The following is a 25,805-nucleotide window of genomic DNA, read 5'->3' as shown; positions in this document are numbered from 1 at the left end:
CTTTTTGTTAGTGTGTGTGGTGATGGTGGAAGAGGAGTGTTTTTTATTATAATGGAAATAAAATTGTCACACACACACACACACACACACACACACGATAGGGGTGTGCCATATCGTATCGTTCACGATAATATCGTTTTTTTTTTTTTTTGGTTAAAAAAAATGCATATCATGATATTAGCAATATTCCTACTTCTTGATGTAATGGCGTAAGGTTAACGTTAGCTAACAATTAAAGTTGTTTTAATCACAAAAAGCTACTTACTCTCTGTCGCTAAACACATGCAGCTTTCAAAATAAGAGCACAGTGTGTTAACAGACCACAGAACTTACAAGAAGACTGTCAAAATAAGATGCCTTAAATAAAACATACAAGAACCTTTATTTTCCTTTACAAAATGTCATTAAAATATGCCCCCAAAACCCCTAAATGGATATTTTTATTATTTGCTCATACACATATTTTTTTTTATTTGGCAACTGTTGAGATTTGCACTTCACACTACATTTTAGATTTTTATTTATTTATACAGACTAAAAAAATCACATTTTCTATATCTTTTTAAGTATTTCGTAATATCGTCAAGAATATCGTTATCGCAAAAATAGCCTGAAATATCGTGATATTCTTTTAGGGCCATATCGCCCACCCCTAACACACGATTAATATTTCAGTGTTCCTAGTGACAAAGACAGGTCATTGTCACTGTAATGTCTCACATCTCCCTGACTCCCCTTCCCTCCTGGTCCCCACCCTCCCATCTCCTCCCTCTCCTCCTGTGCCATCACATACCATGTTCCCCAGGCCGTGATTGGCTACCTGTGTCTAGCACCCGTCTCCGTAGCGACAGCAGGCTCTCCATGATGAGTTTCGAGGGATGATGATGTCTGTCGCTTTCCTTCTCTCTGCGGTTCTCTAGCCCCCCGTCCAGTATTATTTGATCTTATATTTGTTATGTCCGGTTGCTTCTGCTGTCTCCTCCTTTATGATTTATTCAGATTTATTCACCTTCGTTGCCATCCGCTCATCTTAAAAAATGAAAAAAAAGCATGTTATGACTGTTTGTTTTGGATCATAAGAGGATGGAGGATTGAACAGGAATGCTGTTTGCTTTTGATGTGACATTTTGAGGAGACATATGGCCACTTTGATATTTAAGATTATAACTCCCATGTGCTTCAGTGGGAGGTTTTAATGTTTTATGGACGAGGCTTTCAAGTCTCAAAAGGAAACGCACACAAATTATTGACTTGAAGTAGCTTCAGTCCAAAACTATTAGCAGTATCGGCCTTGAAAAATGTAAACCCTCAAACCCTAGATATAAAGGAGGACAGTGAGTTGGCAGGTTGCTCCGGTGCCCAGGGGCCCTGATGGAGACAGCTCTAGCGCCTGCAGAAAAAGGCAATGAACACAACATGAATGCAATTATATCTAGACAATAGTTGGCTTCATTGCTACTGTTGGGCCTGTCCTTGAAACACTATTAGGGCAATGTTTTTGTTAAGCTTCTTGGTGCTTGCCAGTTATCACTTCCTGGTTAAGAGGGGGGGTTGGGGGATTAGGCCTGTCCATCTGTTGGCCTGGCCTCCTCAGCCACTGGTCTGACTGGGCGACTGAAGAGTGGGCTGTAAGGGAAGGGGGCGGGGCCTGTGCTGTTATGTAATGTTAATGCCTTTGGACCTTGACAGATGTGCTGAAGAGTGCTTTGCAAGGAGTGCATGTGGGCTTCTGCTCTCCATCTCCCTGCAGCTGTGTGGTCAAAATGTAAAACTGCTATTGAATTTAATTTCTGTAAATCTTCAGTATTCAGTTGCATTGTGCAAGCTGAAATTTTCATTTCCTAGTCGCCTCCAGATGGCGTATCCGTGCAGAGTGGAATAGCCGAAGCAGAAAAAGGGCTTGCAGCAGGCAGTTGGCTGTTGACAGTGAACTGCAGCAGGAGTCAACAGCTGAAAACAAGACTCAAACAGTTCACTGTGGGTTGCACTGAGTCGCAGTTGGTGACAGGAGGGAAGTGTGGAAGTATTTACAACACTGAAAAGGAAATACAGTGGTTGTTTTCCTCTCTAACATGGTTGCTTCAGATTTTTTATTTCTAAATCTCAGATGCCCACAGTGCTTCTTTCTCCGTCTCACCACGGTTTGTCAGAATGACATCAGGTGGCATTCAAAGACCCAGACAAATGAACTCTTGGCATCAATAACAAACCGTCTTTTCTCTCTCCGTCTCTCTTTCCTTCCTCCGTCCTCCTCCCTCCCTGCTCCTCCCCTGCTGTGTTTGGGTCGCTGGGGTAACCCTGGCCTGTTTCTCGCTCGGTTAGCCTACCCTGCTATTAGAGGTCTGGACGGATGGAGAGAACAGAAAGAGGCGGAGGTAAAGGAAAGATGGTGCTGCTCTCTCTCCCAGGCCAAAACTCCGATTTGGGGACAAAAAGAGGAAAACAGGGGGGGAGGACGTGGCTGGAAACAAACACCCAGTCTGTGCTGTTTAATCATTCGGTGATTTGAGGAAATAATAGTCTCGTTTTTTAATGGATGGGGATGATTTTTAGTGCAGCGTCAAATAAGTACTTCACAAATATCTCTTTTAAATTGCACCTTCTAGTCCATGCTGTCTCTCTTGGATCGGTCCAGACAGCTGGCCAGAGGAGTCACTCCAGTGGTGTCGAGAAGGATTTTACTCACAAGTTTAGGGGTGTCAGGCTGTAAAATATCAAACCTGGCTTTCTGTGCCTTAAAGAGCTGCTAGCAGACAGTTTTAGTGTGTCATAATGCAGTCCTACCACAATAACACACAGACTATTTTAGTATTATTAAAGCTATTATTTACCTTTTTTGTTAAGGAATTGGAAAATGTTGTAGATTGATAGTGACTTTGCACAAATGACACCTAAAATATGGGAGCATGTTTTCTTATTCACCAGATGAAAACAATAGGCCATAATTACATTTTTGTTAACTGGTTCCCCACTAGTTTGTGTATACAGTGGCATAGCCAGTGCCAGCTGTCCACAGTAGGTGCATTGTTAGAGTAGCACAGCTGTGTCTGATCACAACAGCCAATCAGATCAGCCCTTCCTGTTTCATTTATGTCCAGTAGGACAACACCCTCCTGTGCAGCAGCCAATCGGAGCCGCTTTATTAGGACCGAGAGGCGGGTCTAAAGCTGCCAGTTAGAAGGAAGCAGGCTAAGGTTGGTTCAGATAGGAGGAGATGAATAAGACAGTGTTACTGACTGTATAATAACACAAAGCACAAAATTGCATTTCTTTTTTTTGTGTATTTATTTTTATTGTTTTCATAACAGAAAAATATATACAAATTATGTATACAAATTAGAGATAAATGGTGGAGCTACACAGAACAATATGTTTTGGTTTTTTTGATTGAGTTTTTGACATTAGACAAACAAAACAAGGGGATAACATAAATGGCACAGCAACAGAATAACACTAATTCAGTTTTTAGACATTAAATCAAGAAAAGGTTGCCATATTTAAAAAAAGATATCCTCTTTAGTAGATATTATGTACCTGATTTTCTCCAAGTGTAATACATTTCCCAGCTCTCTCAACCACATTTCAAACGTAGGAGCCCTTTCAGATTTCCAAAACTGTAGAATTAACTTTCTGGCTAACAATGTTGAAAGGGAGATAGCCTTAGCTTCATAACTACTTTTTACACTATCTGGATTAACCACTCCAAACAACACAGTGAAACAAAATGGCATTTCTAATAGACAAAAAGAGGAAATGAAGAGAAGATGGAATAAGACGGACAAACGTTTTTTTCCCTTTAACATCCACACTGTGTCGACCTCTGTTTTAGACGCAGGAAAAGTGACACCTGCATCAGTCACATACACAATTATTTTTCTGTCATTTTTTCTGCTTGGTGGTATTGTAACCACAGTAGCATTGCAGAACCACAAAAGACAGGGGCTCATGTTTTTACATTGCCTCGGGTGTCAGAAAAGTCTATAATGACTGGAAAATAAATGTGCTCAACATGACCAGCGCCAACTTCCAGAACATTTGCAGACAGTAGTTCCACATTTCTTTGTGTCTTGTGAAATACATCCAGGTCAGCACCTATTGACTGTTTTCGCAAAACCAATGGCCTGGATGGTGTTTGGATTGCATTGTATCGTTTTTTACAAACAAGTAAACGAGCAAAAGAGTTAAGATGGGTAGTGGGTTGTTCATTTAGTCTTACTCTACACCAAGGTTATTATAGTTAACGAAAACTAGAATTGAAAACACATTTTAGTTAACTGAAATAAAAATGAGAGTTTATATAAAACGATAACTAACTGAAACTGTATTTTGTGGTTACAAAACTAACTAAAACTAACTAAAATTATAGTGAAAATTCCTTAGTTTTAGTCTTTGTCAACTTTTTTCATACGTAAACCTTTTTGGTTGATATGAAATCAATTTCATCTATCTGGTTTTATGACTTAGTAAACTTATTGGGGCTGAGATGGAGAAGACAAAGGAAATAAAGGCAAAATTTATTGTGACCTTATTGAATCTGGCACCCAACAAATACCCCATTCCAAAAAAAACAACTAAAACTAATAAAAACTAAACTAAAACTAAGCATTTTCCCAAAAATAAAACTAATCAAAACTAGCAAACTCACTCTAAAAACTAATTAAAACTAACTGAATTTGAAAACAAAAATTGACAACGAAATTAAAACTAAAACTATTGAAAAATTCAAAACTATTATAACCTTGCTCTACACAACATTAGTTTATCTGGCGAATTAGCTTACTGGTTATTGTAGAGTAGTTACCCACTGTTGATCCAAGGAACATTTAATTCTACATTATTTACTGTCATTTTGGACAGAGTAAAATGTCATAAGCCAGCCAAGACCGATTGCTTCACCCATTAGTAAGATGTGCATGTATAAACTGCACATATACAGTGAGAGAAGAGGAAACTACACATTCATTAATTCACTGCTTCCCCTTTGGGTCAATTTCAGATGTTTACAGGATGAATCTAGCTGGGAGATGATGGAGAATATCTATAGTTGCAAGTGTTTTCACAGTGCTCAAGACAAATGGTGTCCCAATGTCCCAGGGATGATATAAAATGTATTTGGGACAAATGGAGATCTTTCCCAGGACGCCTCTGTGACAAAAGGGACTTTATTATGTATGTTTCGCTTAGCAAAGGACAAGCTGAACTGCGTGCTGACTACAATTGAGCCCATATTCTCATGCTGATACTATAGTTAGTCTACCAGCAGAGGGAGGAGAGCTAGTTAGCTTGTAGTGGGTGGTTGGTTAATGATGCTAAAAGAGCTTACGGAGCTAATTGAGTGAATGGAGCTAATGGCTAACAGAGGTAAACACACAACAGTACTGATGTTTTGTTCAGAGAAACATGAAGCTTTTAACAGGCAGCTGCAATTCATTGTGACAACACAACAAGTATGCACTAAATAAATGTTTTAAAATTATTTTTTTCAAATGGAGCAAAATAAACAATTATTTATTTAACATAATCACTAACAGCTATCATTGAAAATAACAAATGTGTTAACGTATATCTCTGTTAGAAGAGACAAATTACTTCAGCAATGTGTTAAAGTTAGACAATAACACATAAAAACCCAGTGTAAATTGACCGTAAAGGCAATACAATTATTTATAACATGAGCAATAATCTTTTGGCCTCCATTTTTGTTTTGCTTACATCATGCTAGGCACTGTACAAACAGTTAGGAGCCAAAATTAGAAGAACCAATCAGGAAGGAGCATGATTTAAAAAGGACACCGCAGCGAAAATAACAAAGCGAAAACATTTTGATTCAAGAACTTTTTACATTTACTTCAGTACGATGGTGAAGTCAATCTGGAGCTTAAGTTTGCCCTGGTAGAGTTGCTGTTGTAGGGAGAGAAATGCCTCCGTCACAACTTTAAGACCATGGAACATGAACCATGAACAATAAAACCTGTTCATGCATACTTGAGTGAAATCAATATATAGTGTCAAAATCAAATTAATTCCATTTAAGAGTTTCCCACAGTAAAACATTCATGAATAAAATAAGCATGCAGTCAAATAAAACTAGGCTGCCTAGTAGCCACATAAGCAGGCTTTTCAGAGCGTCTGTGATCAGGAAGTAGGTCAGGGGTCCATGTCATGGACGCCATATTCCTGTCCACTCCCTCAGCCTCAAGGAATCCCTGCCATTCCCACACATCCCTCAGCAAGGAATTTCTGGCACTCTATGAATGTGGGAAGTCCGCAATTATGCAGGGATGCACACACACATGTGCACGGTGTTGGTTTCTCCTGACCCGTAACAGCTGGTTTCGAGCCGATGCGTCCAAGTCAGCTGCAGGAGAGCCATTATGAGATTAGGCCTGCATGGAACTGCTCTTTAATCAGACAGGGAAGATGCTGCGAGTGTGCGTGCGCCCTTTTTTTTTTTTTTTTGGTATGTAGGCAACTTATATTGTCTTTTGATTTCAATAATTGAAAGTGAAATCTCATTTTGATTTTTCTTTATTTCACTTTTTAGATTTAAAATGATGACATACTGTATCGAGATTGATTTAATCGTTATCCATAATAGACAAACCCAGCGCCATTCATTACAGTAGAAGCTTATTGGTTCATCAACCATTGTTTCAGAGTGACCAGTTCTGCAAATTACCAAATTACAGATAGTGTCTCATTTTCATAAATTGCTGATTATTTTTTGCAATTAAATGATTAATTGTTTTAACTACAAAATGTCATGAAATAGTAAAAAAAAAAAAAAAGCCAGTTTATAATGATACAACTCAAGTAGCAGGAAATCATCACATCTGAGAACCTTGAACCTCAGTATGAGTGGAGTTTTTATTGGTTAAATTTTATATTAATTTCACGAGACAAACGAATCGATAAATAACTTGTTTTCCTTTCCCTTTCCTTTCTCCTAAGCAAGCACTAGAACTCAGCAAAATAATACCTGCAGTTATGCAGTTTTATCAAAGTTTTTTTTATTTTGTGTTGGTTTCTCCTGACCCGTAACAGCTGGTTTCGAGCCGATGCGTCCAAGTCAGCTGCAGGAGAGCCATTATGAGATTAGGCCTGCGTGGAGCTGCTCTTTAATCAGACGGGGAAGATGCTGCGAGTGTGCGTGCGCCCTTTTTTTTTTTTTTGGTATGTAGGCAACTTTTCCCCTCCCTTCACTGACTGACCGTGCCACCCGTCCCATCTGTCCTGCTCCTGGCAGCTGCTGCATTCTCTGTCTTTTTTTAAAACGCAGAAACACACACTCCGACCCCTCCCGGAGGTATTTGTCGCGATCTCTCCGGGGCAGTGTTGTAGTGGTGTTGTCGAGTAAACTGCTTTGTTGTACGAGCCAGCCTAACGCCCACTTGACCTCTCGGAAGCCCCTACAAGTCTCAAGCCTCTGAGGTGCGCGCCGACTGTTGACATATTCTGACACACACGCACACGACCCAGTAACAGCCCTGACCTAAATGATGAACCGACTCTGGTGTGGTCATTTCCAAACAGCAAAGGATGATGGACATTTCTGGCATTTCCCTCTCATCCCTTGGCCTTTCTCTCTGAGGGGTGTAGCCATATCAGTGGTTACTGCGTCTCACCACCACCCACTTCACACTGGACCAGTGACCCAGGAAATACTGGGACCGGCCGTCGGTTATGAATGGTTGATCTGGTCGATGGTGGACGAGATAGATGAGCTTCCTGGAATATGTTGTTCACCTCAGTTTTCGGAGATTAAATTCTCCTTGGGGGTTGAAGGCTTGCCAATGGACGGCGTTTTTTTTCTGAATTCCTGAATTTAGACGTCATGGATAAGGTAATAACCCTATCAGCTGCAGCTAATGGCTTATTGATTATGAATAAAGTGAGGAATGTCGTGAAATTACATATTCTGGTGTTTCCCACAGTGTGTCCTTGTTATTTATCACCGTCAGGGAGGATAAACATTGACTACATGTTATTTACTTTTCATTTAGTGTGTCCAGCAGCTTCATGCATCACGGCACTCAGAATGAATCCACAACAGAAAGTTCCTTGGTCGACTTCATTTACCTGCGTGGGCCGACTCTTATTGTTATTATTATTATTATTATTATTAAAGCGTGGGAAAGATCCAGCATGGCTGTGGTTGCAAATACATACACATGCAGCACATCGTTTATGGTTTCATCACTTCATAGTATGATTTAATAGTGAGATGGCACTGATTTAGGTTTTTAGGTTTTATTTTATTTGCACAGTTAGAATTACATAAAATGACAAAGATATAACATATAATGTAAAGTGCAGGGAGAGGCAGAAAACCCACATGGGCTTATTTAAAGCCTCCACCTAAAAATGTCATAGTTATTAGAAAGTAATAAACTGATAATAGAATAAACAAATGTATAACATCAACAAGTTATAATGACAATAACAAAAACAATTAAAAACAAAAAATGAACATGTTAAAAAAGTGTATTTGTGTGTGAATTAGAATTTTAAAACAGCAGTTAAATAATGTCGCAGTTCTCAATTTAGATTTATGGTCACAATTCCATTCAATTTAAAAAAAAAATTCAATTTTTTTTCAGCACTGAATGGTTTGTCATTGTTAATATATTGAGTCTTGATTTGCAAAGATGAACAGATCATTGGTTTAATGCACTGACAACTCTAATTTACATTTTCTCCTTTAAAAAAGATAGGCCCCATGTTTCCAAGTGTGATGAATTGAGGACTTATGGTCAAATTTATATTGTCTTTTGATTTCGATAATTGAAAGTGAAAGCTCATTTTGATCGATTTTCTTTATTTCACTTTTTAGAATTAAAATTATGAAATACTGTATCGAGAGTGATTTAATCGTTATTCATAATAGACAAACCCAGCGCCATTCATTACAGTAGAAGCTTATTGGTTCATCAACCATTGTTTCAGAGTGACCAGTTCTGCAAACCAAATTACAGATAGTGGCTCATTTTCATAAATTGCTGATTATTGTTGCAATTAAATAATTAATTGTTTTAACTACAAAATGTCATGAAATAGTAAAAAAAAAAAAAAAAAAAAAAAGCCAGTTTATAATGATACAACTCAAGTAGCAGGAAATCATCACATCTGAGAACCTTGAACCTCAGTATGAGTGGAGTTTTTATTGGTTAATTGATTATAAAAATGTTTTTATATTAATTTCCCGAGACAAACGAATCAATAGATAAGTTGTTTTCCTTTTCCGCTAGTCTCCTAAGCAAGCACTAGAACTCAGCAAAATAATACCTGCAGTTATGCAGTTTTATCAAAGTTTTTATGATCATGAGCACTTTGGCTTTTATATCTTTTCATAACACAGAAATTGTTCTCTCAGGATGACGGCTCTAAACAACAAATGTGTGAACCATTAAACTTTTATTTCTTACTAATGACATTATTAAATCACTAGAAGATAATAACTTAATAAAACATTACAAACAACTACAATCACATATTTATCCACCATACACTTATAACCTTTATGATGTCTTCTTCAGTAAACCAGCTATTCTCAACCTTGGGGTCAGGACCCCAATTGGGGGCGTGAGATGATTTCTGGGGGTCGCCAAATCATTTTGGAAGTCAGCTCTGTCTCCACTGTGTTAAAGTGTTCATGTGTTAATGTGTTTTAGTCTTTTTGGTCATTTAATATCTTTTTTTTTTGGGGGTCATTTTGTGTGTTTTTTGGTTATTTTGTGTCTTTTTTGATCATTTTGTGGTCAATTTGTGTGTTTTTTGGTCATTTCATGTCTTTTTTTGATCATTTTGTGGTCAATTTGTGACTTTTTTGGTAATTTTGTTTCTTTTTTTGGTAATTTTGTGTCTTTTTTTAGTCATTTTGTGTCTTTTTTTATCATTTTGTGGTCAATTTGTGTGTTTTTTGGTCATTTCGTGTTTTTTTTTTATCATTTTGTGGTCAATTTGTGACTTTTTTGGTAATTTTGTGTCTTTTTTTAGTCATTTTGTGTCCTTTTTTTGTCATTTTGTCTTTTTTTGGTCATTTTGTGGTCAATGTGTGTCTTTTTTGGTCATTTTGTTTCCTTTTTTAGGTAATTTTTTCTTTTTTGGGTGATCTGAACTGTGCGTGTGAGATTCTGTTCAGTGAGCGGGGGTCGCGACTCAAAAAGGCTGAGAACTACAGCAGTAAACGAAAAAACACGGACGCACACAGACACATGCAGATGCTCTGTACAGCTCCAGTCTCACACTGTTGGTCACTGAGTGGCATTGTGTGTATTTGATGCTGTATCTAAGCCTCTCCTGCACTGTAAGGGTTCTCCCCATCAATCTCAAGTCTCCCTCCTGATGCTAAGCAGCTTCCCCAGGTTGCAGTGCAGGCATATTATAATTATTGCCCCTCCTACACATTGAGGATTACCTCCAGGAACCTGCCTTTCCAAAAGACAGGCAGATTAGCAGCTCACCTAATGCCACATGGGGTGAACACTGACTCTGCGTTCACACAGTGTGCTGATGTGCTCTGCGTCCCTGCTTGGAAATGTTTGCACCAGCTTTTCCGTGAGGACGTGTAGACAAAAATGGGCGGTTTTGGTTGTCTGCTGGATTGGAATATCTCCCCTCAGGAATCCCAGGATTAGTCTCAGCTGCTGCGACTCTGCCCACAATGGACTGGGATCCCTTCAGCACATCAGCCCGTCAGTCTATCATTAGCTGACGGTAGCAGCGGACTACGTTCCCCCATCTGCAAACAAAGCTAAATCCGCAGCAATTTATGGATTTGGTTGTTTTTTTTTGTACAATTTGTGGAAGAATTATCAAGCATGACTTGCTGGGCAACCAATCACAAGTGGCGGTACGCCCAGACAGGCTCCGCTCTCATCCAGCTCACAGGTACAATCCTGCAAGCGGTGGTGGGAGGGTGGGTGAGTGAGAGGGGGCTATTATAGTTCTACCACCAGGTTATACCCTCGTCCCCTCGCGTCCAAATGAAATGAAGCAAAACTGAAAGTAAGGGAGACTGGAAGAATAAAGCAAAAAAAAAAGAAAACAAGAAAAAGGATAGAAATAAGAGTTGCTAAGTGCTTGAGACTTGTGTTCTAAATCTCATAGTGACATTCGATTCATATCAAGTATGATGTAAATTTGAGTATGTAGTGGGTTCACATAGTATAGGATAGTGTGTGGATTTTGTGTATGGGAGAAGTGTCATGCTACATTTGGAAAATTTCTGAGTATGAAGCGAGAACTGACTCTAAATACCCAACTACCACAGAATCTAATGTGGCTCTTCAGACTGTAAAAAGGCAGAGTTTACAGCCAGGTTAAACTGGACTCAGTGCAGTTTATACGTCAGTTTTCTTTAGGACTAAAAGTTTTCTTCAGGCAAAAAAAAATTAACCCTTTAGATTCCTAATATATGGCCAGGTTAAACCGGACTCAGTGCAGTTTATACGTCAGTTTTCTTTAGGATTAAAAGTTTTCTTCAGGCAAAAAAAAATGAACCCTTTAGATTCCTAATATGTGGTCAGTTTATCTCAATAACACTTTTACACTTCCAATCTTGTAAATTTTCTGTAATATTTTTAGATATTTGAGGTTAGACCGGGTCACCTGATGCTTCTTCAGTATGAACGGTCTGTTAGTGATGTCATACTCAATCATACATTTAGTATGTGGTATTTTAGAGGTTGGGGGTGGGGGGGGTCGATACAGCATAGTATCGTAATAATTTGCGTGGCATTATTATATTGATTCATCGCTGCCAAGTATCAATATTTGGCGCCCTGGCCATCACTATTTTCGCTTTTTTTTTTTTTTTACGGAGGCCGTACCGTGAGAACTTTTAGGAATATACTGGAGATACTGGTATCATATGAAACTAGAAGATATTATTTTTTAATTTTTTTTTATTTTTTTATTTTTTATGTTTCACTGTGATGTTTTTCAATGTGTTTCAAAGTGCTCATGTGACCTCTGACATCATGCAATCTCAATGAAAATAGGCTCTCTGGGTTCCCACAAGTCTCCTCTGTACATGTCTCCCAATTCAGAACGCGCAAAGCAAATAACACAATCCAATTATTTTTAATTTGACAATCTGTGGGTTTGATTGAATGTAATTTTGTGGACACAAAATGCAGTTTAACAGTTAAATCGCAACATATTGTATTGCAATACTCATCTCCCCATATCGCAAAATGCTTTAAATCACAATAACATCGTATCATTACTTAAGTATCGGGATAAAATTGTATCGTGGGGCCTCTGGGGATTCACACCTCTACAGTATATACTGATTGAATATATTGGCAGTGCATTTGTATGCAATTTTCTTCCCTACTTCCTGTGTTGGTATCCACGTGTTATTTCCCACCTGCTTCCCCTCTCTCTTCCCTTTCCTCACTTTTCCTCCTCCATAACCCTCTTAATCTCGCCTCTACTCACCCTTTCTCACATGATGACTCGTCTAAATTATCTCACATTCTCGTAGTTTCTCTTTTCCTTGTCCTCTTTTTTGCACATCATTCATCCAGAAAACCGTGTGTGTGTGTGTGTGTGTGTGTGAGAGAGACCTGGCTTCTCTATATATAGCTGCTGCGCCACTTTCTCCAGTCCCAGAGCACCGCAGAGTACAGGGAAAGTGATGTGTCTGTGTGGTTAAACTTATCTTCTGTGTTGGTAGAAGAGAAAATCCACCTCTTAAAAACACTTCAACCCAGTTACAAGCTTTTACTGGAGGCTGTACTGTACATTTTCATTGTCAGGCCATTCATAGAAAATATGTCATCACGTTCACAAACCCTCCCATCCACTGCTATTCTAGGTCTAGATAATGAAGTGTAATCCTCAGGTATTAAGTGATAATTCCAGCAAGTGATCCTGTGAGAGGCAATTATGCATCATCACTCAATAGCAAAGAGTAAATTCGTGGAAATATTATTAGCATAAAAGAGGCAAACAAGCCAGTTGCTCCACTAACATCATTGTTGCATCAACAATCCAGCATGCATCCTGCTGGATGCGACAAATTCCCTGCTCCTCTCTGGGACTTGCAAGACATTTTGGAAAAACATAGGAGAACCCTTTTTGTAAATTTTTTATTAAAGTATTTATTTAATTTTTAATTTTTCAACATATAATAGAAACACTTACAAACAGCAGAGACAGACACCAAAAACAGACAGTAAAAAATAAATAAATAAATAAATTAAATAAATAAATTAAATTAAAAAAAAAAAGAGAGAGAACTCTTACTGAGGTAGAAGTTAATGAAGGTTTTAAGCTGCAGAGGAAGAGATAAGAGGAAAAGGGAGGCTGTTTGGAGAGAGGGAAATGTTTTGTGGGCTAAAAGTGTTCCTCTGTGTTTTTGGATATTATAAAGATTGGAGTGTATCTGGGCAGACCTCAATCCAGTGACCGTTAAATTTGACTGTACAGTGGTGAATTGACAGAGCTACAAAGCTCTCACTGTATGTCTCTCTCCCTCTAAACACTCTCTCACACACGTTGTGGCTTTCAGCTTGTCATCTTGTCAACATTAGGCTTTTCATTGACCTTTGATTATCCTGCTGCCTAATGGCAGCCAGCCAATCAGACGGCAAGTTTGTGGGAAACATCAAAGATTGTCTTTGCTTTTAGAAGATGAATCACTCGTCGGTGAAAAGATGCTGATTTATCCATTTGTGCGTCTGTTGGCTTTCAGCCTCAGTATGCACTGCAATGGTTGAGACATTGCTTCTGTAAATAATGTGTACTGATATACATAATGCTGTTAACACAGTATTAAGTATTGTTTTGTAAGCACTGCAGTATTTGAAACACACCAGTAATGTTTTGTTGAATGTGTAAAGCTTCCACCACTAACACAACATTATTTTTGGATGACTTTATTGTCATCAATGTGTATACAGTGCAATCCAGTACATGGAGGAACCAAGGTTATTATAGTTAACGAAATAACGAAAACTAGAATTGAAAAAACATTTTCGTTAACTGAAATAAAAATAAAAACTAGAGTTTTAAAAAAAACGATAACTAACTGAAACTGTATTGTGTGGTTACAAAACAAACTAAAACTAACTAAAATTATAGTGAAAATGTCCTTAGTTTTCGTTTTTGTCAACTTTTTTCATTCATAATTCTAGTTGAGGTTAGTTTCAAACTAAACTAAAACTAAGCATTTTCCAAAAATAAAAACTAAACTTAAACTAGAAAACTCACTCTAAAAACTAACTAAAACTAACTGAATTTGAAGACAAAAATTCACAACGAAATTAAAACTAAAACTAATGAAAAATCCAAAACTATTATAACCTTGGGAGGAACAATATTGTTCATCCTGGTCAACAGTGCAAAACGAGTGATGCAACTCTGAGTGGCAGCGAAGCAAACATTCAGACTACACATAAGGTGCAAGGTACAGAAACAAGATACAAAAAGGTACAAACATGTAGAGCAATAAGCAGGACAACTATACCATGTTAAAATGGAAAAATATGAATGAGAGTACACTGTAAAAAAAAGATATACAATAACTACTCAATAAAATTGAGGCAACAGATTGCACGCAATATTATTAATTAAATCTAACTACGTTACAAGTTGAGTTAATAACAACTTAACAGGAAGTGCCTGTCAATTAAAAACGAAAAAAAAGTATTGTGTTGGATGAATTCAAAATTACAGACACACAAAGATTATATTTAATGTGATTAAAAAAAGTAGATTCTATCTCAAACATTTTTATATTAAAGTTACTTAAACAACTGCCTCAAAATCAAGGACGCATTTATATTTAATACATTTTATCAAATATATTACGTAAAATGAAATGACTACATAATAATTTACTACAGTGTATATGAAGAAGTGTAGTTTTAGGTTTTGAACTGTTAGGCAAACAAGAAATTTGATCATAATAAAAAAACAAACAAAAAAAAAAATTAAAATGTCAGAAAATGTAAAAAATAATACTTATTGAATAATCAACACTCACACAAACATACAAATATTGGAATCTTTTGGAATCTAAAGAAAGCCAAGAACAAATGTGTCTGTTCAGCTGTAACTCTAATTTGTATTATATATTACCTATTATATTGCTATAAATGCTTTTTTTGACATTTTATAGACTAATGATTAAGCAAAAAATAATTGATACACTCATCAGTAATTCAGTTAATTATTAGTTGCAGCCTAATTCAGCAGCCCTGCTCTCTGCATAGTGTGTGGAATGTGGTCCATGTGTGGCTCCCAGAAATGGAGACAGAGCTAGAGCTCTCCGTCTGCACCAACCTGCTCTCATGCATCATTTCTAAAGAACTACAAGCTCACTCTCTACAGGGGCGCAGTGGGAAATGTAGTTGATCATAGTAATTTGTTTTTTTTGTGGCACCCAGAGGGAAGTGGTGAGACAAATGGAAGGAGATATTAACAGTGAGAATGGAGACAATTCCTGATTCTCATCCATCTCCTCCGGTGGCGGAAAATAATTAGCATGTCATTAGCATACAGTTCTAAACACGGCGGCATGCTGAGAGCAGAGAGTAGAGTACAATTCACTACGCGTGCCTGAGAGGGGTGTGTATGTGCAGGTTTACATCATAAAATAATAGAAGGCCAACAGAGAGCTCACTGCTTCCTTTTACATTGTACTCATTATGTAATACATGGTAACAATTTGTGTTTGTATGTCTTACCAGTTGCTCTATGTAGAGAAGAAGTAGATTGCAAATTTTCTTTTCTGTCTTTTCTGCCTTTTTCTGAATAGTTTTAGGTACGCACATTCACCATTGTAAATTTGACATATATTGACACAATACAGCTCTGAGAGAATGTCATTTCCGCAGATTGTATAAAAGAAATGGACATGGATGTAGTGCCAGAACTGAGCATATTTGGACAAGAGGGTGAAACTGAAAATGCTCAATTCTGCTTCTGCAACATTTTTCTGCAGCATGTTCACATTCAGCCACACGCATCCGCTGATGTTATGGGCAATAAACAAGCTGCTGCAGGTCTCTCGGCGGCTCAGCCTGCGAGATCACCAGCGTTATGGTAGCGGGGCTAGTAGCGGCGGTAGTAGCGGGGCTAGTAGCTTGGCTAGTAGCGGGGCTAGTATCGTCGCTAGTAGCTTGGCTAGTAGCGGGGCTAGTATCGTCGCTAGTAGCCGGGCTAGTAGCGGGGCTAGTAGCAGCGCCAGTAGCAGGTCTAGTAGCGGCGCCAGTAGCTGCGCCAGTAGCGGGGCTAGTAGCTGCGCCAGTAGCGGGGCTAGTAGCGCCGCCAGTAGCGGCGCCAGTAGCGGGGCTAGTAGCGGCGCCAGTAGCGGGGCTAGTAGCGGCGCCAGTAGCGGGGCTAGTAGCGGCGCCAGTAGCGGGGCTAGTAGCTGCGCCAGTAGCGGGGCTAGTAGCGGGGCTAGTAGCGGCGCTAGTTGGTAGATTAGTAGATTAGACTTATCCCAAATCCTGTCGGAAGCAAGGCTAAAACATCCTTTTCCGTGGTGAAACAGGAGTCAGCTGCAGCCATGTTGGATCCGTAAGAAAACTACAAGCTCGTCTGCCGAGTAGTACGCGTCATCGTCTTGCCGTCCCTCCCCGTTCTGTGATTGGATCTCTAAAACAGGGCTAAGAAAGCTCTCTGGTTGCCAGACTGCCTGGAGGTTCGAAATGAAATTTGAGCGCGCAAGGCAGTATGGGAATACCCAGGCTAAGTTTTGGTGGGCTACAAGCTAAACATTTGCTAATCAGACAAAATGAACAGCCAACTCCTTCGTGGGTGACCACACCAAATACCTCTCCAGTAAAACCATTGTCTTCCAATGGCACACCGCCCCTGGTGTAGCGGTTTTAGATTTAATATTCTCAACTTTTCGCAAGGTGTGTAGTCGCACCACTCACACTGCGCCCAGACAGCCAATCAAATCAAACACAAGGTGGTCTTCACCATATCCTGTTTTGATCCCAGTGGATGAATGCAGATGAAAGGCTGATGTGAGCGATATTTGATTATGATAAACTCTTTCCCACCTCTGTTGCCTTGGTGTAATCACCCTCTTAGTGTCATTTTAGTATAACCCAACATTTTTAGTCAACCAAAATCTTACAATTAACTTTCATGGACTGAAACCGCACTGCAAAAGCATCAAAGACAAAACGCAAACAACGCCCAAGAACAAGTTCAGGGCTATTTAATTGTACAAACTGCCATGGATACATGTTGCTAAAAAAGTCAAGAAAACCGAGTAGGACAAGGAATGGGAGAATGTCAAAAACAGACAGAAAGAGGGAAAGGGGACCTTTATAATATGACTTTATGTCTGTGTCGTCAGTCACACAGACCAGACCTCCACTCCGTCTGAAGGACAAAATCTGGGTCCCCTTCTGTCCACCTGTGTATTGAAGTTGAGATATGAGTTTAATCACTTTAGAGAATTGTGTGTCTATATATAGCAGTTGTTTGAACAGGTTTTCACTTATTGAATATCTCCTGACAGCCATTCATTCACTTCTGACAGAATATTAGCAGCACAGCACAGGGATCTTTGGCACCATCACACCCATGAGATCCAGTTTGACATTTATGGGGTGACAATTTATAGTCCAGATTATTGCTGTGGGATTTTTCTGCATTAATTCTCATGCTAACTATTCAGTTCTTCTTCCATTTATTCCAGACAAACCAGCATGTAAAACACATCAGTCCTTATGTGCCGTGCCAGAGTATTTTTCCCAAGAAAGAGCTCCAGTTATTAGAGAGTCAGTGTTGGGAAAATATTGAAGCTTTTATGAAACAACTAAAGGTTCAGCCACTATTGTGTGATTCATCACTGAATACTAGCAAGTAGTGGAAGACATTTATTTATAGGAAAATGTCAGGGATTAGTAGTCTAAGAGAAGGCAAACAGAGTTGAAGTGGGTATAGTGACTATATTTATATTCATTTTTGTCAGCTGACAGCTTGTTGGCCCTCTCTAATAGTGCCATTTAGAAAATCTCCTGACTGCGGTTTTTGCAGAAAGCTGAGATGCCTCAATTTTTTAGATTGAAAACATTCAGGCAGTTGACGATGCCCAGGATTTATGAGGTTCATTAAATAAAAATTGTTAAATGGGATAATTTGGATAATAATTTGAGCCATGTTAGCAGCGTGGCTCAGTGGAGGGCAGTGTCAGTTTATTGCTAGGTTGGTTCGCACACAATTTTGGTGCTGAAACAGCCATTACACTGATTGCCATTACACTTTATACAGAGATTCATGGTTCCCAGGGGATGAATCCTAAAGACTTTGGCCAACTCCTGACTTTTCCTCTCATTCTACCAAGATATTCACATTTGTGGTTTTGTGTCAACTGTCTAAAAGATTGCTTTAAAATTTGTTGCAGACATTTATGGTCCCTGCAAGATAAATTGGAAACCCTTTTTTTGGTCCCTTCTTTGCCATCATCAGCTCAAAGTTTAATTTGTCCAGTTGTATTTTATGACCAAAAGTAGTGACATTTAAAAGAAGTGACCATAGCCACCATGATGTCACCTATTCGTTTGTAGACTACTATTTTGAAGAGTTTGGTATTTTGGCTGTTGTCATTTCAGTTTTTTTGTAGCCAGAATTGACCATTTTTGGACGAGAAGGTATAGATACGTTATCAGCTAGCTGAAAGCTAACTAGCATTATCTAACTAGCTTTGTTAGCAAGGTGAAAAAACAGTCAAATCTTTAGTGTCTTTTAGTCAAAATGTTTGATTAACTAAAAACACACACATTCAAAGATGAAAACACCAATATGTCCAATAAACAATATATTAAAAAAAAATAATATGCTGTATTGAAGAAGACTAGAAATTAGGGTTTGCGACCATAAACCCATTAGGAAATGTTTACTTGGGTTATACCACCCCCATTCAAAAAAAGTTGGACCTACATTCATTTTAATAAATACAATACGATACAAAGACAAGATGTATAAATATCGACCTTCATTCTGAATTTGATGATTTTTGTTTTTATTTAGACTTCACATAGCATCCCAACTTTTTTTGGAATTGGGGTTGTAAATCAAGTAAGTAGGGTCATTTTCTCCTAGACTTCTATATGGTTGGGCTTCTTTTTGCAACCAGTGGAGTCGCCCCCTGCTGTCTATTAGAAATAATGCAGGTTTATGACACTTTCATATTGGCTTTGCTTTTCAGGCCTGGAGGTTCCCCCTAAGCTTCAGCTACACTTTGTGTTTTCTTGCTAATTTGCAAAAGTGAGCATGCAGAGACACAAAACTAGATCAGTAAACATTTTAATATTACACTTAACATCATCATGTTAGCTGCTTTTTATGAGTTATAATTAGAATTGTTAGAATGCTGACTTTAGCATTTCATTTTTTTCCTCCATTGAACTCTTACTGGTAGATGTGAACATTCAGCAGGCACTTACTCTGTAGGAATCCTCTTAATATCCTCAGTAGGTAATAGTGTTTAGTTTACACTCTAGTTGATGGCAAATAATGATTCTTTACCCCATTTGAACTTTATTACAGCAAGTGCTACAAAAGCTCTTTGTTTGACCTGAACTTCCCCTCAGTTTGGCCTCACTGCTGTGTCTCCGACCACAGTTTCCTCTTGCTGTGTGTGTTTGGGTGTGTGAGTGAAACTTACTGACTTTTTCTTCATGATCCATGCAATCCGAAATTGGACTCAATCCCCTGTGTTTCAAAAGCTGCAGATCTCCAGATTACAAGTGGACAAAATCTGCCCCAAATAGTCCCAAATAATCTGCCATCAAGGAGAAAAAAGAGTAATTGCTGATCAGCTGGGAAACACAGGGAGAAAGTTTTTATTTATTCTTCCAACCTCACATGTCTTTTTTTTCTTCTCCCTTCCCTTCTTCCCTTTCTCTCCATCCAGGTTTCAGGAGAAATGAGGAGATGAGAGCGATGGAGGTACTTCCCATCCTCAAAGAAAAAGTTGCCTTTTTGTCAGGTAAGATTATGTTTATCTAGTCCAGCTATTCTCAACCTTGGGGTCGGGACCTCACTTGGGGTCACGAGATGATTTCTGCGGGTCGCCAAATCATTTTGGAAGTCAGCTCTGTCTCCACTTTGTTAAAGTGTTCATGTGTTAATGTGTTTTAGTCTTTTTTGGTCACTTAATGTCTTTTTTTGGTCATTTTGTGGGCTTTTTTTAGTCATTTTGTGTCTTTTTTGATCATTTTGCGGTCAATTTGTGTCTTTTTTTTGGTCAATTTGTTCCCTTTTTTGGTGATTTTGTGTCTTTTTTTAGTCATTTTGTGTCTTTTTTGGTAATTTTGTTTCTTTTTGGGGTCATTTTGTGTCTTTTTTGGTAATTTTATGTCTTTTTTTGGTCATTTTGTTTCCTTTTATTGGTAATTTTGTTTCTTTTCTGGGTGATCTGAACTGTGTGTGTTTGAGATTCTGTTCAGTGAGCGGGGGTCGCGGACAACATGGATGTTAAATTGGGGGTCGCGACTCAAAAAGGTTGAGAACTATTGATCTAGTCAATCAAAATCAACAGTTTGATCATGATAGACTATGCTAATGAAGCATGACGCAGGGTCTTAGTACTTTGCATACACACACATCTCGCATTTCTCTCGCAATATTATTCAGCTCAAGCGTGTGTGTGTGTGTGTGTGCGCGCACGTGCACGTGCACGTGTGTACAATAAAATCAGATGTATCTACGTGCATGCATATGGAAAACCCTCATAAAGTTGATTTCAGCAGTATCACATGGAATAACAAAGTAAAATGTGCGTGTGCACACACACACACACACTTCTCTTTGGTTTACAAGTATGTGCAGCGAAGGTCACAGGCAGAAACACAATGATGAGGACGATGACTCAGACAAACAGAAATTGAGAGAGGGAGAGACAGGGCAGCGTTGCCATGGAGATGACTTACTCTCAGCTACCGCATCCCATAGTAGTCGCTGGTGGAGTAATTGGCTTTGAAATGAAGGAGGGAGGGAGGTAGAGGAGGGACCGCTGGTGAAAAGGAGGGTAAATGAGCTAAGCCTATTATCCTGAATCTGGCTCCTTAATAATTCGGCCATGTTCGCCCTCACTCATGTTTGCTTGTTTGCCACGTGAGCGTTTGATTTTCTCCTCTGAGCAGCCGGGTCGAGCCTACAGGCACACAGCAACCCGACTGAACTCGCTCATTTGTGGGCTGAGGGCAGTCAGCCTGTGTTTACAAGTTCCCACGTGAGCAGAGTGGCTCTCTGCTTTGAGAACTAGAAGCAAAATATTATTATTATTGTACCAGATATTCATATTTCAGTCTCATGAGCGTGTGCTGCACACTGCAAGTGTAACCCAACTACCAATTAATATGACAAAATAATATTCAAGAGGTTGGATTTAGGTCAGAATGCTGTTGAAGACAGAAATACTGTTAACGCAGAAAATATCAGATAGGCAAGAATTGCACACTGTAGGGATACAGAAATCATGCATTTAGCTTGCATGTGTTTAAAATAAGCAAATCATTTTATAATATAATTTATAGTCCCTATTTTAAGCCATGCTAGTGGCACAGGTCAAGGGTTTGTGATGTCAGTTTGGCGTTTTTTTTTTTCCTTCAGTCAAGATTGAATAGCTCAGCAACTATGAGATGGATTGCCATGACATTTTGTACAGATGATCATGTTCTCCAGAGGATGAATCCTACTGAATTTAGTGATCCTCTGACCTTCCATCAACCGCCACAAGTAGGCCAAAGTTTCACTTATCCTGTGAAATATCTCAATATCTACTTGATGTGTTGGCACAACATTTTGTGCAGACATCATGGTCCCCAGATGATATATCCTACTGGCTTTGGACCTCCCCTGACTGCTTCTCTAGTGCCGCCGTGAGGTTGGCGTTTGCAGTTTTGAGTGAAATTTGCAACTATTGCATTGGCTGTCATGGAAATTAGTACATACATTCATGTCCCCCTCAGGATAATCTGTTACTTCGATGATAATTTGGTTAATTTTGCAAGTATACTGTCATGAATCAGTCTGAGCCATATTTTGCATTCTAATTTTTTTGTTTTTAACGGCCTGTAAACATGTTGTAATGCTAGCATTAGCATTTAGCTCAGCACATTGAGATTCTTAGTCTTATTATTTTTCAAAAATAAGAATTTCAAGTAAAAATGCAGCTTTTGGTTGACATAATTTGTATGAATCAAAAAACATGTAGGAGGATACATACAGTAAAGCTCTTGATGTTTGCTGTTCTGTGTCTTTTCTTGGTTTAAGCTTTTAGGAAGACTAACATAAGAGCAACTTGTTCTCCACAAGGAAACCACAACAAGAATCCTCACATGATGATAAAAATAAAGACGTAAATAATTCAATTAATAGAAGAAAATGATACATATATTTAAACATTTATAATAAACAACAATAATGAAGTTTTGGAAAAATAAAATTGTTCCAAATGACCAAAAATAATAATGATTTTTTAAAATGATGTATTTTAAATGAAGTAGCATTTCTTTCCTTTGTTTTTGGATCAAATATTTCCTTTCTTTTTGGATGTTATTTTGGGGAATATAATTGTTCTAAATGTGTCTGTTAAGGATTGTCGGCGTCAGCCTTGTATTATTAGAATCCTCCCATTAATTTTCAGTTTCTAGCAGATGAAGTAGTAATTCAAATCAATTGTGAATCTGTTGCCAAGGGTGTTTTAATATAGCAGGCTCAGCATCTCATATTTGTCGAGCCTATCACTCATTTATTGGATTAGCTAACTCGTTGCTATGATGCCTATAGTCCTCCAGGCAGATTTTTGCCGATTCAGTGACCCAAATATAACACTCGGCTTATTTTGACAATATGAGCTCTAAAATGGTATATCATAGGCAGAGAATTATGGACATTACTATTAACTAAAACACTTTCACTATGTCAAAGCCCCAATAATTAACAGTTTTTAGTTTTTTATGACATTTTCCTGAATGTGAAGCAACAATGCCAATAACACCTACAGTATATTTTTTTGTCTTCTTTTTTTTTTTTTATTATATTTTTTATCACACACAATCAACAGGTTACAGAGGATATGCACAAAACTCCAACCCCCACAACTCATATTCCCTCACATAGGGTAAATCAAAATAGCTCTAATAATATGCACAGAAACACAAGCTTGCCAAAGTCAAAAACTTATTACAGAAAGCGAGACACCTTCCAATCTTAAGCGGGGGGGCTGGTCCCTTTCACACCACTCAGAAAACCCAAATTATATCCAAACCTATACCCTCAACACACAACAGACATTGTTACACAGCATAAATAAGGAACAAATAAAACATATGAGAAAAAAAAATAATAGTGTAATAGTATGTGTTGTTGTGAGGTTTTTTTTGTTTGTCTGTTCTTTTTTGTTTGATTGTTTTTCTCATCTGTTTGTTTTCTCATATGTTTTTTTTTTCTCATATTTTTTTGTCTTCTGTATGTTCTTACTCTAATCTGACACTGTGTGTGTGTGTGTGTGTGTGTGTGTGTGTGTGTGTGTGTGTGTGTGTGTCCCCTCAGGTGGCAGAGACAGACGCGGTGGTCCAGTGTTAACGTTTCCATCACGCAGCAACCACGATAGAATACGAACGGACGACCTGAGGAGACTGATCGCCTACCTCGCTGGCATCCCCAGGTTACACATTCATTACATTTGCTTTGCGTGTGAATTCTGTGTCTGTGTATGTGTGTGTGTTGTCATTGTTTTTTAAGAGAATGAGCAGCAAAGCCTGAAACCAAAGCAAACACCCAGAGCAAGTGGATGAGGCTCTAGTAAGCGAACACGTGAGAGAGCTGAGATGAGCATGTGAGGGAGGAACCGAGAGAGAGAAATAATTCAAGAGCAGTTAGCTTGCCGCAGCTTCTCCACTGCCAAGAAATCAGTTCTAGATGCACCGTGAGAGATGCTGAGAGGGAAAGCCTGAGCTAAGAGAGGGATGTATAACAGAAAAACGAATGATGGAAGGGAGGAGAGATCATCAGAGAGAGAGAGAGAGAGAGCAGTGGCGAGAGAGAGAGCGAGAGGGGAGGGGGGATTAAAACCGACAGAGATGGAGAGCGCATGTGTGAGGAGGTGTGTGAGCGAGCGAGGGAGCGAGCGAGTGTGTGCGAAAGCAAAACAAAGTGTCGCAGTAGCTGAGGCAGTGCAGCGGTAGTTACTGTGGAAGGAGTAGCTCCTCACCGCGCCGCAGGTAAAACATCAGCTCTCCAGCTCTCTGTTTACTTCTTTAATCTGCTGCTCGCCTCCTCCCTCCATCTGTCTCCATCCATCCATCCTTTCTCCGTCTACTTCCATCATCTAAGTCATCTCTGTGGTTGAAAATGCCAGTAAATTCACTGTAAATTCTTTCCTTTTTCCTTTTTTTTTCTGTTTCTTTTTGACTTTTTTAGGCATTTGTGACCACAGTCATCATGCCATGTTCTGCATATTTTTATAATCTCTCTGAACTATGTTGGTTTTTGGTGACCAGAGGTGTTCTATTTTGGGAAAGGCAACATCTGCACACTGCTGCACACTGGCTATCCACTGACAGGCTGTTACAGAGGGAGAGGTTTGGGAAAAGAATGGAGGAATTTACAGATGCAGAAACAGAGGGATATGAAAATGATGTTGTTATGGAAGTCTTAAAAAAGATGACCGAAATGGATGGAGGAATGTTGTCTTTTAATGCATAAAATCCAAAAGGAACAGAAGCAGTCCAGGTTTGGTAACATACAAATAAGTAGAACGTAATGTCAAATAAGCCACGAAATAGTTTTGCTTCTCAAAGGATGAAAGCAAAGTTATTTTAGTGAGATGTTACATAATTACAGCAGGTTTTAGTGTCAGGTGTGTAGACGTAGTTGGTCCGTGTGTGTGTTTGTGTTAATAATGTCGTTCAGAGCAGAGCACCACAGGGAGATGAGATTGCTGATGCACAAATGTGCTGATTTGTATTTTCATATTTATGCACACATTTGTGACTCATTCGTCACAGGTTTTTGTGTGGGTGTGGGTGTGCGTGGGTGGATGTGTGTGTGGGATGTGTGTTTGCTGCGTAGGCTGCTCACAGTATAGAAAATGCGTCATCTCACTGTTTGTTTTGATTCTCATTTCTTTTCTCCCTTTTTTTTCACCCTTTTTCAATCTCTATCTCCCTCTTGTCGTCTTTCTCTCTTCTCTCCATCCCTCTCTCATCCTTTCCCACGCCTGTCATCTGTCTCCTCTCTCTGTGGATTATACTCTCCTCAATCTCTCGCTGCCCCTCCCTCCCCTCACATCCTCCCTCCCCTCACATCCTCCCTCCCTCTCTCTTTTCTCTTTTAATTCCTCCCACTCCCGCCGACCTCCATCCATCCCAGCGAGGAGGTGTGTAAACATGGCTTCACGGTCATCGTTGATATGCGCGGCTCCAAGTGGGACAGCATCAAGCCTCTGCTGAAGATCCTGCAGGAGTCGTTTCCATCCTGCATCCACGTCGCCCTCATCATCAAACCAGACAACTTCTGGCAGAAGCAGAGGACCAACTTCGGCAGCTCCAAGTTTGAGTTTGAGGTAGGATGATGAAAAACCTCCTGAATACAGCAGCCTTCATCTGAACTGTTAAAATGCACCGCAGAGTATGTTTTGATCCTGTTTTAACCCTCTGAACCCCAAAAACCTGCTGCCTTTTTTTTTTTAAAGGAAGATATTATCAAAATTACACAGTAAAAACAGCCGTTGTTATTGGATTTTCAACTCTCCGATGGCCATTGAACAGATCACGTGGCAAATCAGTAAACGTTACCAAATCTGAGCCCTGTTTTTGATA

General features: G+C 39.0%; 1 protein-coding gene across 3 annotated transcripts in view; it reads left to right on the top strand.

Annotated features, from left to right (window-relative positions):
• LOC131984720 (triple functional domain protein-like) overlaps nucleotides 1–25,805 on the top strand; it is a 114,667-nt gene that overhangs the window by 21,595 nt on the left and 67,267 nt on the right. For all 3 annotated transcript variants that reach the window (XM_059349650.1, XM_059349649.1, XM_059349648.1), the window contains exons 3-5: nucleotides 19,892–19,966; nucleotides 23,536–23,650; nucleotides 25,357–25,549. In XM_059349650.1, the coding sequence (XP_059205633.1) occupies nucleotides 19,892–19,966; nucleotides 23,536–23,650; nucleotides 25,357–25,549 (383 nt within the window). The remainder of the gene's footprint in view (nucleotides 1–19,891; nucleotides 19,967–23,535; nucleotides 23,651–25,356; nucleotides 25,550–25,805) is intronic.

Source organism: Centropristis striata, chromosome 14 (assembly GCF_030273125.1).
Source record: "Centropristis striata isolate RG_2023a ecotype Rhode Island chromosome 14, C.striata_1.0, whole genome shotgun sequence".
Lineage (NCBI taxonomy): Eukaryota > Metazoa > Chordata > Actinopteri > Perciformes > Serranidae > Centropristis > Centropristis striata.
The sequence above is the reverse complement of the archived record's forward strand: the minus strand, read 5'-3'. Positions and strand labels throughout refer to the sequence as shown.